At 50.5% G+C, this 17,938-nt stretch overlaps 1 protein-coding gene across 1 annotated transcript in view; it reads left to right on the top strand.

Moving 5' to 3' along the window:
- Positions 1–9,023: 9,023 nt before the first annotated feature.
- Positions 9,024–17,938, top strand: part of LOC144607313 (cation channel sperm-associated auxiliary subunit TMEM249-like) — a 24,531-nt gene continuing 15,616 nt past the window's right edge. The window contains exons 1-4 of the mRNA XM_078424068.1: positions 9,024–9,126; positions 11,565–11,665; positions 13,588–13,780; positions 15,098–15,189. Of these exons, the coding sequence (XP_078280194.1) occupies positions 9,024–9,126; positions 11,565–11,665; positions 13,588–13,780; positions 15,098–15,189 (489 nt within the window). The remainder of the gene's footprint in view (positions 9,127–11,564; positions 11,666–13,587; positions 13,781–15,097; positions 15,190–17,938) is intronic.

The following is a 17,938-nucleotide window of genomic DNA, read 5'->3' as shown; positions in this document are numbered from 1 at the left end:
CGCTGCATTCGCTGTAAGGCAGCAACTCTACCGCTGCGCTACCGTGACTGCAAATTCTAGTTAATTAACCTACTAACAACACATCCCACCCCCCCCCATTTTTCCCCTCTTTTCCCTGTATCCCACCGAGATGCACACCCATTTCTTCCTTTCCCCTTTCCCCCCCGCACACCTTCTGTCTTTGCATCCGAACTTTGTCCAATCATCTGCCCATCAAAAAATAACCCCTCGCCTGTATCTACCTGTTACCTGCCAGGCTTTGTCCTGCCCCCTCCGCTCTTTGCCCCGTTTCTCTCCGCCCTCCCCTCCCCCACCCCCACCCCCACCACGATCAGCCTGAGGAAGGGTCCCGACCCGAAACGTCACCTATCCATGTTCTCCAGGGAGACAGCCTGACCCCGCTGAGTTACTCCAGCACTTTGTCTCTTTTTGTATTGTAAAACAGCATCTGCAGTTCCCGATGTCCATATTTGTGCCTCTAATTGTGTTTTTCCACTAGTACCGTGTTTTGTTTTTGCACAGTCTTTTTCTTCCCACTGTTTTGCATGATGTACGTGTTAATTTGCATATAATTGATGCTTTATGTGTGTGTTGTCTGAGTCAACATGTCAGTGATGCCGCTGCGAGCAAGGTTTTCATTGAACTTGTCCCTCTCCGTGTTCATGTAGATGACAATAAACTCCATGACTGCTCGTAAGATCATAAGGGATTGGAGCAGAATTAGGCCATTCGGCCCATCAAGTCTACTCCGCCATTCAATCGTGGCTGATCTTTCTCTCCCTCCTAACCCCATTCTCCTGCCTTCGCCCCATAACCTCTGACACCCATACTTAGGGTTGCCAACTTTCTCACTCCCAAATAAGGGAAAAATAGGTGACGTCACCGCCCCGCGCCCCACGTGACCTTACCCAGCCAGCGGCCACGTGCTCCCGCTACACCAATGGCAGCCGCCCCGGACGGGAGGCAGGTTGCTATGCAACCTCCATTAGGCAGCGCAGCGTCCGGGCCTACAGTGTCCGGGCCTACAGTGTTCGGGCCTACAGTGTCCGGGCCTACAGCGTCCGGGCCTACAGCGTCCGGGCCTACAGCGTCCGGGCCTACAGCGTCCAGACCTACAGTGTCCGGGCCTACAGTGTCCGGGCCTACAACGCCCCCCGGGCCTAATACGGGACAAGGGCGGTCCCGCAGTGGACAAACCAATTTAGCCTAATATACGGGATGACCCGGTTAATATGGGACAGTTGGCAACCCTACCTTTACTAATCAAGATTCTATCTATCTCTGCCTTACATATATCCACTGACTTGGCCTCCACAGCCTTCTGTGGCAAAGAATTCCGCACAGATTCACTATCCTCTGACTAAAGAAATTTGTCCTCATCTGCTTCGTAAAAGAACGTTCCGATACTGCGTTCCGTCATATTCACATCCGAGGGAGAAGCAACAGTGGCACTTTGTTAGTGGAGTCCCTCGGAGGCCCCATGGATTGTGTGTCTTCTGCGGTTGGAGTGCAGTGCCTGGTACGCGCGTCGTGTGTCATCGTCCTTCCCTGAAGCTGCATTGGGGTCACGGGGGGGAACAATGACATCCTTCACAGGGAAATGCCTGCATCTTGGGAGGCAGCCCAGTCTGACTCACGGAGCACATAATGCACCGACCGAGTCCCTTGAAAGAACAGATCCCAGCGTCATTTCTCACAGCCTGCTCAGCCCAGTGGAGTAGGGAGAATCAGAGGCGGACTTTGTCAAGTCCACCTCTTCCCTCTGTTTTCATTAGCCTCGTGCAAATATTTCTGAGTGAGGGCACTCAACCTGCCATCATACTTGACACGTGGACATACTGTGACCGCTTCAGTCGATCCTGCAATGTGGACAACCCAGTTTATTAACTCAGGAGAGAGTTCCACGTGTACACGGAGTGTGTGAGTCTGTGTTCCACGTGTACACGGAGTGTGTGAGTCTGTGTTCCACGTGTACATGGAATGTGTGAGTCTGTGTACCACGTGTACACGGAGTGTGTGAGTCTGTGTTACCACGTGTACATGGAGTGTGTGAGTCTGTGTACCACGTGTACATGGAGTGTGTGAGGCTGTGTTACCACGTGTACATGGAGTGTGTGAGTCTGTGTACCACGTGTACATGGAGTGTGTGAGGCTGTGTACCACGTGTACATGGAGTGTGTGAGTCTGTCTCGAAATTCTGAGAAACAATCTTCTCAAATACCAGGAAGCAGTAAAGTCTGTGAGAGCACAATACTTTTCCGACCTTATCTCCAAAAACTCTCATAATTCCAAAGTCCTATTTAGCACTATTACCTCTGTCATATGTCCCGCCCCCAGTACCAGCTTAGTTGAGTCCCCTGCTAAGTGCGAAGAATTCTCTACATTTTTCACTAGCAAAGTTGAGAACATTAGAATGAACATTTCCCCTCCCACCCGCGACCTAGCTGTCTCACTGGTCTGTTCATCTAAATTGGTCTGTTTCCAACCCATCACTCTATCCTCCCTTGCAAAGCTTGTCTCCACTATGAAACCTGCAACCTGCCCCCTTGATCCTGCCCCCACTGCCCTTCTTAGATGTTTATTTTTATTTTTTAGATTTAGAGATCTAAATCTCTAAACAGGCCCTTCGGCCCACCGACTCCGCGCCGCCCAGCGATCCCCGTACACTAACATTATCCTACACACACTAGGGACAATTTTTACATTTACCCAGTCAATTAACCTACAAACCTGTACGTCTTTGGAGTGTGGGAGGAAACCGAGGATCTCGGAGAAAACCCACGCAGGTCACGGGGAGAACGTACAAATTCTGTACAGACGGCGCCCGTAGTCAGGATCGAACCTGAGTCTCAGGCGCTGCATTCGCTGTAAGGCAGCAACTCTACCGCTGCGCCACCGTGCCGCCCATCACCATGCCGCTCATCAACAGTTCTCTGGCCACTGGCACTGTTCCAACCTGTCCCAGCCCCTACTGAAAAAACCTAACCTAGACCCCACATTGCCTAGCAACTACAGACCCATTTCCAAACTTCCATTCCTGTCAAACGTCCTTGAAAAGGTAATTCTAAATCAACTACTGCCTTACCTACACCAAAACACCATCCTGGAACGTTTCCAGTCAGGTTTCAGGGCCCACCACAGCACAGAGTCTGCCTTGTTGAAGGTACACAACGACCTGCTTCTCACCATCGACACCGGCGACTGTGCAATCTTGCTCCTTCTCGACCTCAGCGCAGCGTTCGATACAGTGGACCACACCATCCTTATTGACCGTCTCCGGTACGGGGTTGGCGTTGATGGCACTGCCCTGAGCTGGTTCGTTTCCTACGTCAAAGATAGGAGTTTCTCCATCAACATAGGCAATTATTCCCCTTCCCCAGCTAGCCTCACCTGCGGGGTTCCACAAGGCTCCATCCTAGGCCCCATTCTCTTCTCTCTGTACACGCTCCTCCTCGGCCAAATCATTCAAAGGCACGGCATTTCTTTCCACTGCTATGCGAATGACACACAGCTTTATCTCCCCCTGAAACCCAACAACCAGTCAAATTTAATCAACCTCATGCACTGCCTTGAGGACATAAAATGTTGGATGGCACAGAAGTTCCTTCAACTAAACGAGAGCAAGTCTGAGGTCATCCTATTCCCCCCCCCCCCCCCCCCCCCGACTCCATCAAAACGATAACAGGCAGCCTTGGAAGCCAAGGCAGCCTTGGAAGCCAATCCACCCTAGTCAAACCGCATGTCAAAAACCTCGGCGTGATATTTGACTCTGCATTAAAGTTTGACAAGCAAGTCAATGCTGTGGTAAAAGCCAGCTTCTTCCAGCTTCGTACCATAACTAAAATCAAACCATTCCTCCAATTTAAAGACAATGAAAAAATCATCCACGCATTCATTTCCTCCCACCTAGACTACTGCAACTCCCTATACACTGGGATCAGCCAATCATCCCTGTCCCGCCTGCAACTGGTCCAAAACGCCGCAGCGAGACTCCTGGCGGGTACCCGTAAAAGGGACCACATCACCCCGATTCTGGCCTCTCTCCACTGGCTCCCAGTACAGTACAGAATCAACTTCAAGCTCCTCCTATTCACACACAAAGCCCTAAACGGGCCTGCCCCCCACCCCCCCATTCAAAAATCTTCTAACCCACCACTCTATCTCCAGGTCCCTCAGGTCGGCCGACTTGGGGCTACTCACTATCCCGTGGTCTAGGCTTAAGCTCAGGGGTGACCGCGCTTTTGCGGTTGCAGCTCCTAGATCGTGGAACAGCATCCCTCTCCCCATCAGAACTGCCCCCTCCATCGACTCCTTTAAGTCCAGGCTCAAACCCTATTTCTACTCCCTAGCGTTTGAGGCCCACTGAGGGGGCGCTGTGAACTGTTTATGTATGTGCTGTTATGTTTGTGTGCCATTGTATGTTCGTTCTTAGTACCTGAACTGATGTACAGCACTTTGGTCAACGTGGGTTGTTTTTAAATGTGCTATACACATAAAATTGACTTGAGTTGACTTGACTACATGGAGAGTGTGAGTCTGTGTTCCACGTGTACATGGAGTGTGTGAGTCTGTGTTCCACTTGTACATGGAGTGTGTGAGTCTGTGTTACCACGTGTACATGGAGTGTGTGAGTCTGTGTACCACTTGTACATGGAGTGTGTGAGTCTGTGTTACCACGTGTACATGGAGTGTGTGAGGCTGCAGCCCCTGTTCCAATATCTAAAGGGGCTGCTCCTTGCCCTTCCGGCTGCACTTCTCACCCACCACCCTCATCTTTGGACACCCTGTGCGTAGGGGAGAGGGTAGAGCTGAAGATGTCCTGGTCGGGTTGCTCCTGGGCCTGGCCAAGCTGGCCATCCGCGAGTCACGGCGCCGGGGGGAAGAGGGCTCTGCCCGAGCCGGCTGCCTGCCCCTTTTCTGGGGTTACGCCCGCGCCCGGGTGGTGTTGGAGAGGGACATAGTTGTATTGTAGTTATTTAGTATATCTGTAAGGATTGTAACATAGCTGTTTGAAAATTTAGTGTCCAGATAATTTGGTGATTTTGTACTATGGTGGTGGGAGTGTTTCCATGGTTTTGTTTTGTATTGTATTGTGATCGTAATTAAATAAATTATTTTTGACACAAAAAAATAAAGAAATGAACAAGGAATGTTGACAGACCATTGATAGTTTTTTTACTGATGATCCAGTTGAAAAGGCCAGGTAATTAGACACATTTATATATCTCATGCTTCATTGAGGAATCAGCGATGATTTCAGTTAAGTTTAGAGATTCAGTGCTGAACCAGGCCCTTTCGGCCCACCGAGTCCGCACCGACCAGCGATCCCCGCACACTAACACTATCCTGCACCCACTAGGGACAATTTACACTTACACCAAGCCAATTAATCCACAAACCTGCACGTCTTTGGAGTGCGGGAGGAAAACGAAGATCTCGGAGAAAACCCACGCAGGTCACGGGGAGAACGTACAAACTCCACACAGACGGCACCCGTAGTCGGGATGGAACCCGGTTCTCCGGCGCTGCATTCGCTGTAAGGCAGCAACTCTACTGCTGCGCCACCGTGGCCGCCCTTGCTAAACAACCTGTGTTTATGGACACAGGACAAATACAGTAAGCCCTCGTTACTACGGACCTCTTTAGAACGGATTTCCAGACTAGCAGACGGACCTACTGACCTTCAGCACCAGGCCGTAGTGCGGACGGATGCCACCCGCAGACAGCACCGCCTCCCCAGCCACTTCCGACCGGACCTACTGCTGGAGAGCGGTGCTGAACTAACATCCACCTCATTGGAGACCCTCGGGCTATCTGTGATCGGACTTTGCTGGCTTTACCTTGCACTAAACGTTATTCCCTTATCGTGTACCTATACACAGTAAATGGCTTGATTACATAGCAAATTGCACAGAAAATAGGTGCAGGAGGAGGCCATTCGGCCCTTCGAGCCAGCACCGCCATTCATTGTGATCGTGGCTGATCGTCCACAATCAGTAACCCGTGCCTGCCTTCTCCCCATATCCCTTGATTCCGCTAGCCCCGAGAGCTCTATCCAACTCTCTTTTAAATTAATCCAGAGAATTGGCCTCCACTGCCCTCTGTGGCAGAGAATCCCACAGATTCACAATTCTCTGGGTGAAAATGTTTTTTCTCACCTCATTATAACATTAGTTTACTGTAATTTGTTGTGGCTGCTGAAAATTCACATCAACAGCATTGAAACAGGCCCTTCGGCCCACCATATCTGCGTTGAACTCAGGTGTCCATCTATACAAATCCATTTATCAGCAAAAGCCACAAAGTGCTGGAACTACACCAGCAGTTCCTCCAGTCTCACCGCAAGGAGAGGTTGAACAAGTTTGTACGCCTTTCTCTGGAACGTCGGTGGTTGAGGGAAAACCTAAAAGAAGCTGGTGGTGCAGCAGTAGAGTTGCTGCCTTACAGTGAATGCAGCGCCTGAGACCCGGGTTCGATCCCGACTACGGGTGCTGTCTGTATGGAGTTTGCACGTTCTCCCTGTGACCTGCAGGGGTTTTCTCTGAGATCTCCGGTTTCCTCCCACACTCCAAAGACGTGCAGGTTTGTAGGTTAATTGGCTTGGTAAAATGTAAAAATTGTCCCTAGAGTGTGTAGGATAGTGTTAATGTGCGTGGAACGCTGGTTGGCGCGTAACCGGTGGGCCGAAAGGGCCTGTTTCCACGCTGTATCTCTAAACTAAACCACACTAAACTAAAGTACATCACATTTTGAGAGGCATAGATAGGGCAGACAGTCAGAACCTTTTTCCCAGGGTATAAATATAAAAGATTAGAGGAGATAGGTGAAAATGCTGATCATTTTCCAATGTTCTATAGATTCAGGATCAGTTCCTGTGGATTGGAGGGTAGCTAAAGTTATCCCACTTTTTAAGAAGGAGGGAGAGGGAAAACGGGAAATTATAGACCAGTTAGTCTGACATCAGTGGTGGGGAAGATGCTGGAGTCAATTATAAAAGACAAAATTGCGGAGCATTTGGATAGCAGTAACAGGATCGTTCCGAGTCAGCATGGATTTACGAAGGGGAAATCATGCTTGACTAATCTTCTGGAATTTTTTGAGGATGTAACTAGGAAAATTGAATGGGGAGAGCCGGTGGATGTGGTGTACTTCGACTTTCAGAAAGCCTTCAACAAGGTCCCACATTGCTGATTAGTGGGCAAAATTAGAGCATATGGTATTAGGGTAGGGTACTGACATGGATAGAAAATTGGTAGGCAGACAGAAAGCAAAGAGTGGAGATAAATGGGTCCCTTTCAGAATGGCAGGCAGTGACTAGTGGGGTACCGCAAGGCTCGGTGCTGGTACCGCAGCTATTTACAATAAACATTAATGACTTGGATGAAGGGATTCAAAGTAACATTAGTAAATTTGCAGATGATACAAAGCTGAGTGGCAGTGTGAACTGTGAGGAAGATGCTATGAGGTTGCAGGGTGACTTGGACAGGTTGTATGAGTGGGCGGATGCATGGCAGATGCAGTTTAATGTGGATAAGTGTGAGGTTACCCACTTTGGTGGTAAGAATAGGAAGGCAGATTATTATCTGAATGGTGTCAAGTTAGGAAAAGGGGACGTACAACGAGATCTGGGTGTCCTAGTGCATCAGTCACTGAAAGGAAGCATGCAGGTACAGCAGGCAGTGAAGAAAGCCAATGGAATGTTGGTCTTCATAACAAGAGGAGTTGAGTATAGGAGCAAAAAGGTCCTTCTGCAGTTGTACAGGGCCCTAGTGAGACCGCACCTGGAGTACTGTGTGCAGTTTTGGTCTCCAAATTTGAGGAAGGATATTCTTGATATTGAGGGCGTGCAGCGTAGGTTTACTAGGTTAATTCCCGGAATGGCGGGACTGTCGTATGTTGAAAGACTGAAGCGGCTAGGCTTGTATACACTGGAATTTAGAAGGGTGAGAGGGGATCTTATCGAAACGTATGAGATTATTAAGGGGTTGGACACGTTAGAGGCAGGAAACATGTTCCCAATGTTGGGTGAGTCCAGAATCAGGGGCCACAGTTTAAGAATAAGGGGTAGGCCATTTAGAACTGAGATGAGGAAAAACTTTTTCAGTCAGAGAGTTGTAAATCTGTGGAATTCTCTGCCTCAGAAGGCAGTGGAGGCCAATTCTCTGGATGCTTTCAAGATAGAGCTAGATAGAGTTCTTAAGGATAGCGCAGTCAGGGGGTATGGGGAGAAGGCAGGAACGGGGTACTGATTGAGAATGATCAGCCATGATCACATTGAATGGTAGTGCTGGCTCGAAGGGCCGAATGGCCTCCTCCTGCACCTATTGTCTATTGTCTATTGTCTCTGTTCTATTGTCCATAGCTTTAAGGTGAGCACGGCAATGTGTAAATGGGGCAAGTTTTTTACACAGAAGGTGGTGGATGCCTGGAACACGATGCTGACAGAAATAATAATTGGGTTTTAAAGAGGATTTTAGGTAGGCACATGGACATGCTGGGGAATGGAGGGTTATGGATGACGTGCAGGCAGGGGAGATTAATTTAACGGCATCATTTCAGCACGGGCATTGTGGGCCGAAGGGCATGTCCCTGTGCTGTACTGTTCTATATTCTAAAACAAGCCAGCTAGATCTTTCAACTCTGAGCATCATAGGAGTCCGATTATTAAGTCATGGGCAATGTCTCCGCGGCAACCTTTTAGGCCGCAACACCTCGAACTACATGTCGGGCTGGACGACATCGAACAATTCAACCCTTCGAAACCCTGTTAATTATTTCTCATCGTGAATTTTTTCGCAGCATCGAGGGGCAATAATTGCGCTGAAAGTTTCTGAAGCAAAGAATGGCGTGAAGGATGATTCCCAGGGAAGGCGAGGAGCGGACGAAAATGCGTTGACTGAAACATATGGATTGCTGCTCTGCTGCTGAAACTCGTCCGGCATGGTCCCGCTCCGCAGGGAGAACTTCCAGTCCAGCCTGTCTGCATTCCCGTGCTGCCAGTCATAACGACAAATCTGTGGAGAATGTTAAGCATGTGGGAAAGTATCTGGAATTCAGCAGAAGACATCTTACACAAAAAGCTGAAAAACAATCCGAACTTTCCGTTCACAATCAGGCAACCCCATGGTGAGTGGTAGAACCTAGACCAGTACAGCACAGGAACGGGCCCTTCAGTTCACAGTGCAGCAGACTAAGCCAGGATCAATTCTTATCTGCCTGCAGGTGATCCATATCCTGCATATCCATGTGCCGATCCAAAGGTATCTTAAACATAGGGTTGCCAACTGTCCCGTATTAGCCGGGACATCCCGTATTTGGGCTAAAGTGGTTTGTCCTATACGGGACCGCCCTTGTCCGGTATTAGGCCCGGACTACGCTGTAGGCCCGTACATTGTATGCTCGGACACTGTAGGCCTGGACACTGTAGGCCCGGACACTGTATGCCCGGACACTGTAGGCCCAGGCACTGTAGGCCCAGACACTTTATGCCCAGACACTGTAGGCCCGGACACTGTAGGCCCGGACACTGTAGGCCCAGACACTGTAGGCCCAGACACTGTATGCCCAGACACTGTAGGCCCAGACACTGTAGGCCCGGACACTGTAGGCCCGGACACTGTATGCCCGGACACTGTAGGCCCAGGCACTGTAGGCCCAGACACTTTATGCCCAGACACTGTAGGCCCGGACACTGTAGGCCCGGACACTGGTAGGCCTGGACACTGTAGGCCCGGACACTGTAGGCCCGGACACTGGTGTCCAGGCTGCTGCACTGGATGGCTGATGTCAGGGCCTGGCCCAGTCTGATGGATTCGGCTCCTTCCCTCTGCAGCTGCAGCCTGCTGCGCTCAACCATGCTGCACTCGGGCCTCAGGTGTCCATCGCCCATGGCAGCCACCCCACCACCAAGGAGGCCTCTTCCCGCTCACTGAGCCGATCAAGAAAGGTCAGGACGCTTTCTCGAGGCACGGGATGTGAGTTTGCAGAACGCTCTGCATGTGGATCCGGTGACAATGAAACAGCGGTGATACATTTCCAAGTCAGGATTTGAAGGGGACCAGCTGAGTCTCAAGAAGGGTCCCGACCCGAAACCTCACCCATTCCTTCTCTCCAGAGATGCTGCCTGACCCGCTGAGTTGCTCCAGTATTCTGTGTCTGTCAGCTGGTGGCGATGTCCTCCTGCAGCTGCTCAACTGCCCAGCGGTCATGGGTTTGGGGGAGATTCTGTAACAGAAGCTTTCCCGTGGGTAGGGTTGCCAACTTTCTCACTCCCAAATAAGGGACGCAAGGTGACGTCACCGCCCCGCGCCCCACGTGACCTCACCCAGCCAGCGGCCACGTGCTCCCGCTCCACCAATTGCGGCCGCCCGGGCCGGGAGGTGAATTGCTACGCATCCTCCGTCGGACAACGCCCAGGCCTCCGGGCCTACACTGTCCGGGCCTGCAGCGGTCTCTGTGCCTACACTGTCCGGGCCTACACTGTCCGGGCCTACAGCGTCCGGGCCTACAGCGTCCGGGCCTACAGCGTCCGGGCCTACAGCGCCCCCCGGGCCTAATACGGGACAAGGGCGGTCACGTACGGGACAAACCAATTTAGCCCAGTATATGGGATGTTCCGGTTAATACGGGACAGTTGGCAACCCTAGCCATGGATGATGCACAGTGCGATTCTCATTAAAGTTGGGCCTGGAGATTTGAGACCTTAATTGCGCTCAGGCCATTGTTGTGTTGGAACAATTCGCTCTGTATCTGCATAAACGGGAAGTCTGGCACAAACTAGCTGTGCTCGGAGAGTGATCATGAGTTGCCAACCAGCCCCTCGACCCTGTGCCGGCCCTCAGAGCAAAGCCTTCCATTCTCCTTTCGATTCCCTATCACCTTTTCTGTCTCCCATTCCCATCTTTGTTCCCCCCCCCTACATTCTCCCGCTCACCTGGGGTGACCACAAACGGCCAATTAACCCACCGTTTGGTAAGTGGGGGGAAATCGAGTACCATGGGGGAAACAGGGAGAACGTGCAAATCCCACACTGACAGCATAAGGTCATAAGACATAGGAGCAGAATTGGGCCATTCGGCCCATCAAGTCCGCTCCGCCATTTGATCATGGCTGATCTATTTTTCCTTCTCAACCTTATTCTCCTGCCTTCTCCCCATAACCGTTGACGCCCGAACTAATCAAGAACCTATCAATCTGCGCTTCGAAAATACCCAGTGACTTGGCCTCCACAGCCGTCTGTGGCAATGAATTCCACAGATTCACCAGCCTCTGGCTAAAGACATTCCTCCTCATCTCCATTCCAAAGGCAGGTCCTTTTATTCTGCGGCTCTGCCCTCTGGTCCTAGACTCTCTCACCATTGGAAATATCCTCTCCGCACATCCACCCGACCTAGGTCTGGGGCACTGGAGGTTGGGGTGGGAAAGGCACGGTATCAGCACTACCTGCTGTGAACTGGCCTTTGTTCGGACCCGATGCTACATGTGGCTTGTCTTCTCCAGGGATGAACAGCGTCTCTAACTTTTCTCTCCCTCTATCTCTCCGCACTGCTGCTGCTGCGGTCCAGTCTACGAGCACAACTACATGAACAATAATTTAGCCATCGGAATATGTCTGGTGACGGCTTCCTTCTGCACATCCACCATTTTCTTGTTTAGATCGATCCCGGTAAGTTTAGTTTAGTTTAGAGATACAGCGCGGAAACAGGCCCTTCGGCCCACCGTGCCCGCGCCGACCAGCGATCCCCGCACACTAACGCCACCCTACACACACTCCAATCAAGTGGCACGGTAGCGCAGCGGTAGAGTTGCTGCTTTACAGCGAATGCAGCGCCGGAGACTCAGGTTCGATCCTGACTACGGGTGCTGCACTGTAAGGAGTTTGTACGTTGTCCCCGTGACCTGCGTGGGTTTTCTCCGAGATCTTCGATTTCCTCCCACACTCCAAAGACGTACAGGTATGTAGGTTAATTGGCTGGGTAAATGTAAAAATTGTCCCTAGTGGGTGTAGGATAGTGTTAATGTACGGGGATCACTGGGCGGCACGGACTTGGAGGGCCGAAAAGGCCTGTTTCCGGCTGTATATATATGAAATGATATGAAGTGCCCTCAGTCAGTGGGTAGTTCTTTTAGATTCTCAAAGTATGACAGAAAAGGTTCCCATTTTGAATAAAACTTTTTCACAGACCCCCCTCAGTGTAAATTTGATCTTTTCTAGTTTTAGCGGCAGCAGATGGAGGAGTTGTAGATTTCCAGACCAGCAAGATTCTCCTACGGGCCAAAAGTGATGTGAATGCAATGATGTCAGATTGGTTTGCATTTAAACCCAAAGTTCCATCTGTTACGCCGAATACAGCTACAAGTGGGCAAAGCCTCACTGTCACCCCAAGGACTTCACTGATGGTTTTAAAAACCACTGTCCAGTAGTCACCAAGTTTGGGGCAGGACCAGAATGCGTGAGCTAGATTGGCTGGAGAGAAAGAGCACCTGTCACAGCCAGCGTCTGTCCCCGGATATATGTCGGCAAGCCTAGCTTTGCTTAAATGAACCCTGTGTAAAACTTTGAATTGTGTGAGCCCCAATCTTGCACATGATGACGAGGAATGGACTCTTTTCAGTGCTTCTGTCCAGCATTCCTCAGACAGATTCATACCAAAGTCATCCTCCCACCTAGTTTTAATTTTGTTCAGGTTTTGATCCCCTAAAGACACCAATTGAGAATATAATGCAGGGATCAGTCCTTTATTTGCAAAGGTAAGTGTGAGTTTATCCAACCCTGTGACAGACGGGAGATCAGGAAAAGAAGGAGATTTTTTCATGGCAAAGTGGCGGATCTCAAGATATTTAAAGAAATGATTATGTGGGAGGCCATATTTTCTGCACAGGTTATCAAAACTGTCAAATATGTTGTCAGTGTATAAACCCTTAATGCACCTACATACCTGTACATCTTTGGACAAGCCCAAGCCTTGTCTTCTGATCAGGCACATTACAGCTTCTGGGTTCACCAATTTCAGGCAATTAACTGTTCCAGCCACGCATTGTGATTTTTGGAAAAAAGATTTCCTCTTCAAGTTAATTTGAAATGTCATCCATGTCCTCCAGATCATCCTTTGGTTAATCACTAGCACTCACCACCCACTTTAACAAAGTAGATAATCTTCACTCCGGTGAAGGTTTTAACTGGTTTAGTTTAGTTTAGTTTAGTTTAGAGATACAGCACGGAAACAGGCCCTTTGGCCCACCGGGTCCGCGCCGACCAGCGATCCCCGCACACTAACACTATCCTACACACACTAGGGACAATTTTTACATTTACCAAGCCAATTACCCTACAAACCTGTGGAGTGTGGGAGGAAACCGAAGATCTCGGAGGAAACCCACGCAGGTCACGGGAGGAACGTACAAACTCCGTACAGATGGCGCCCGTAGTCGGGATGGAAACGGGGTCTCTGGCGCCGCGTTCGCTGCAAGGCAGCAACTCTACCGTGCCGCCCAGTATCTGGAGTTACTCCAGCCCTTTTTGTCCGACTTCGGTATGAACCAGCATCTGCAGTTCCTCCGTGCACATTCCCTCCGTCTCGTTGTCAGGACAGCACCCAGTTGTCGGGTATCTTCATCTTCATCTTCCTCCTGGGGGTTTGGCTGATCATCACATCCATCGGCCGGCGCAGCCTCATCATCGACCTGATCGAGAACAGGTACGAGTTCTACATCTACCGCTACCTCATGCACAAGGGACCTCTGGGGGAGATCTACATCCGGCTGAAGTCTCAGAAGACCGGTGAGTGAAGTAATGGAGACAAATGGTGAGTGAAGTAAGATCTCCTGTGGATTCCACTGGCCAAAGGAGGAGGCCATTCGGCCCATCCAGACCATACTGGCATTTTGTAAAAGCAAATCCACCCTGCACCCCCACCCCACCCTCATTGTACTTCGTGGTCCGGTATCTGTTGTACCTTTGTTATGACTCTGAACGGACCACAAGTACACCTGTTTAAAAGGATATAATGCTGGAGCTTAAATCCAGGCTGTTTATTCCATGGCCACCTGGAACCAGAGTGACCACCTAATCACCTCATTCTCTTATATACACGTTACTACACAGGCAAACAAAGTAGTCCTTGTGATACAACAAAGTAGTCCTTGCAATATCACAACATCCCCCCCCCCCCCCAACCCGTGTTGCAGTACAGAAAACCACAGGAGATCCTGGACGACACAGCTCACCCCCTCCATGACACACTGGGTCAACCTGAGGAACACCTTCAGCAACAGACTGGTTCCAACGAGATGCAGCACAGAACGCCACAGGAGATCCTTCGTCCCTGTGGCTATCAAACTGTACAACTCCTCCCCCTTCTGTCATGGGGTAGACTGAGACTGACCCCTCCCCCCCCCCTCCCCCCCCCCCCCCCTCCAATCTTTGCACATCCCCAATTCTGGACTTTCCACTCGTCATTTTAATTTAATGTTTCATGTACCTTGTGTGTTATGACTGGTGTCAGACCAATTTCCCTCCTGGGATAAATAAAGTTGTTTAGTTTAATTTAGTTTAGAGATACAGCGCTGAAGCAGGCCCTTCGGCCCACCGGGTCCACACCGACCAGCGATCCCTGCACATTAACACTATCCTACACCCACTAGGGACAATTTACACTTACACCAAGCCAATTAACCTACAAACCAGTACGTCTTTGGAGTGTGGGAGGAAAATGAAGTTCTCGGAGTCTCAGTCTAGCCCATGACAGAAGGGGGAGGAGTTGTACAGTTTGATAGCCACCAGGGTGTGCGTGTGTGTGTGTGTGTGTGTGTGTGTGTGTGTGTGTGTGTGGGGAGGGGGGGGAGAGAGGACCAGTGGTTGGGGTAGAGTCCACATTGGGTTTGGCCTAACAAGGCAGCAGCTAGGTGAACTCATTGAATGTTCCCAGCCATCAGACTTTCCCTTCCCCTTCCGCCGGCCATCATCTTGTGATCCACGTTGGGTGCCTGAGCTTTGGGGCCGAGGGGCACGATGGGCCGAGTGGTCTCCCCGCACTCTGTACCACAGCGACCAGGTTCCTGAACGTAATGCTGCTCTTTCTCTGTCGTTCTCCGCTAGGTCAGGGAGTGTACTACTACAGATTGATTCTGAATGGACCGCACATCGAAGTGATCAATCTCACCAGCATTGGGCTGACCATGAACTCGGAGGTAAGCTTCGTATTTGTAGAGACATAGAATAATAGGTGCAGGAGTGGGCCATTTGGCCCTTCGAGCCAGCACCTCCACCGGGTCCGCGCCGACCAGCGATCCCCGCACATTAACACTATCCTGTACACACTAGGGACAATTCTTACATTTACCCAGTCAATTAACCTACAAACCTGCACGTCTTTGGAGTCTTTGAGACACGCGGTATTATATCTCCGGGATATTGCGTGGAAACAGGCCCCTTTGGCCCACCGAGTCCATACTGACCATCACCAAGGTTAACCCAAGGAGAAAGGAGCCTGCAGAAAATGCTGTACATCGCCCGGACCATCACGGGTACTGACCTCCCCGCCATCTAAGACCTCTGCAGGAGGGAAGCTAATGTCATCAAAGACCCACTCTACCATGGCCACGCTCTCATCTCGTTGCTGTCATTGGGCAGAGAGTGCAGGAGCATGAGAACCATTACCTCCAAGTCCAAGGACTGCTTCTGCCCTGCAACCATCAGGCTCCTGAACCCACCCTGCACAACACTAACCACAACCCCACCTCAGCAGCTGGGACTCACTATGGACTTTGTCCAGGTTGCATTTACACACTTGTTTCGGTTGTACTACACATCTTGCACTAATACTGTCCCGTTAATTATTAATTTATTGCATTACTCATTATTGTATCTCTATTTGTCGTACTGTGAAGGAAGGAAATGCAGGTGCTGGTTCAAACCGGAGATAGACGCAAAATGCTGGAGCAACTCGGCGGGACAGGCAGCATCTCTGGAGAGAAGGAATGGGTCTGAAGAAGGGCCTGGACCCGAAACGTCACCCATTCCTTCTCTCCAGAGACGCTGCCTGTCCCGCTGAGTTACTCCAGCACTTTGTGCCTGCCTATTTGTTGTATTGTCGTGTTAACGTTCCCATAAACCAGCAGCAGGTAAGAATTCCATTGCAGATGCCGGTTTACAAGAAAAAACGGAGCTGGAGTAACTTAGCGGACCAGGCAGCTTCTGTGGAGAACACGGATAGGGGGCGTTTCGGGTTGGGACCCTTCTTCAAACCGGGGTGGGTAGAAGCTGGAAAAGAGGTGGGGGGTGGACAAAACCTGGCAAATGAATCTGATTTTTGTTTAGTGGGTAAACTGGCATGAGGAGCTGACAGTTGAATCTTCTATTCAGCATTGTTGCCAATAATGTGTCCTCCTGACCTATTCGACACTTAAAGCAGAGTTTTCTGTAAATTCGCGATGTACACAGAGTGAGGTTTAATCACCAGATGGTTTGAACAAAAGTTAGAGACGGAAAGGAGACAAGAGATTGTGAGATAAAAAGACTTTAGTTTTAGTCTAAGAAAATAACTGCAGATGCTGGTACAAATCGAAGGTATTTATTCACAAAATGCTGGAGTAACTCAGCAGGTCAGGCAGCATCTCAGGAGAGAAGGAATGGGCGACGTTTCGGGTTGAGACCCTTCTTCAGACTGATGTCAGGGGGGCGGGGCAAAGAAAGGATATAGGTGGAGACAGGAAGATAGAGGGAGAACTGGGAAGGGGAGGGGAAGAGAGGGACAGAGGAACTGTCTAAAGTTGGAGAAGTCAATGTTCATACCGCTGACTGTAAGCTGCCCAGGCGAAATATGAGGTGCTGTTCCTCCAATTTCCGGTGGGCCTCACTATGGCACTGGAGGAGGCCCATGACAGAAAGGTCAGACTGGGAGTGGGAGGGGGAGTTGAAGTGCTCAGCCACCGGGAGATCAGGTTGGTTAAGGCGGACTGAGTAAGAGACACAGCGTGGAAACGGGCCCTTCGGCCCACCGAGTCCACGCCGACCTACAATCACCCGTTCACACTAGTTATCCCAGTACATATGACAGGGGCAATTTAGAGGCCAAGTAACCAATAAACCCGCACTTTTTTGGGATGTGGGAGGAAACCGGAGCACCCGGAGAAAACTCCTGCGGTCACGGAGAACGTGCAAACTCCGCACAGACAGCGGCCAAAGTCAGGATTGAACCGGGCGGCACAGTGGCGCAGCGGTAGAGTTGCTGCCTTACAGCGAATGCAGCGCAGGAGGCTCAGGTACGATCCTGAATACGGGTGCCGTCTGTACGGAGTTTGTACGTTCTCCCCGTGACCTGCGTGGGTTTTCTCCGAGATCTTCGGTTTCCTCCCACACTCCAAAGACGTGCAGGTTTGTAGGTTAATTGGCTGGGCAAATGTAAAAATTGTCCCTAGTGTGTGTAGGATAGTGTTAATGTGCGGGGATCGCTGGGCGGCGCGGACTCGGTGGGCCGAAGGGCCTGTTTCTGTGCTGTATCTCTAAATCTAAACCGGGGTCTCTGGCACCGTGAGGCCGCAGCTCTACCACTGTGTCTCTGTGCCACATAAGAATAGAGGAATGAAACGTAAAGCCAGAGGGAGGGGTGTAGGTAGAAGGGGATGGGGGGGGGGGGTGGAGGGGGAAGGGGAAAGAGGGCGGGGTAGTGGGACTAATGGGTTTAATTGTGTATTAATGAACGGTTAAACCAAAGATAGACAGACAATGCAAGAGTAACTCAGTGGGACAGGCAGCATCTCTGGAGAGAAGGAATGGGTGACGTTTCGGATCGAGACCCTTCATCAGACTGAGTGCAGAGATGCTGCCTGTCCCGCTGAGTTACTCCAGCACTGTGTGTCTGTAATGAGTTCAATTGCTCCATTCCCAGTGCATCTGACAATCAAACACTCTCGGCTCTCGATTTCCTTTTCAGAAGCT

This window comes from Rhinoraja longicauda, chromosome 2, assembly GCF_053455715.1.
Source record: "Rhinoraja longicauda isolate Sanriku21f chromosome 2, sRhiLon1.1, whole genome shotgun sequence".
Classification (NCBI taxonomy): Eukaryota; Metazoa; Chordata; class Chondrichthyes; order Rajiformes; family Arhynchobatidae; genus Rhinoraja; species Rhinoraja longicauda.
The sequence above is the reverse complement of the archived record's forward strand: the minus strand, read 5'-3'. Positions and strand labels throughout refer to the sequence as shown.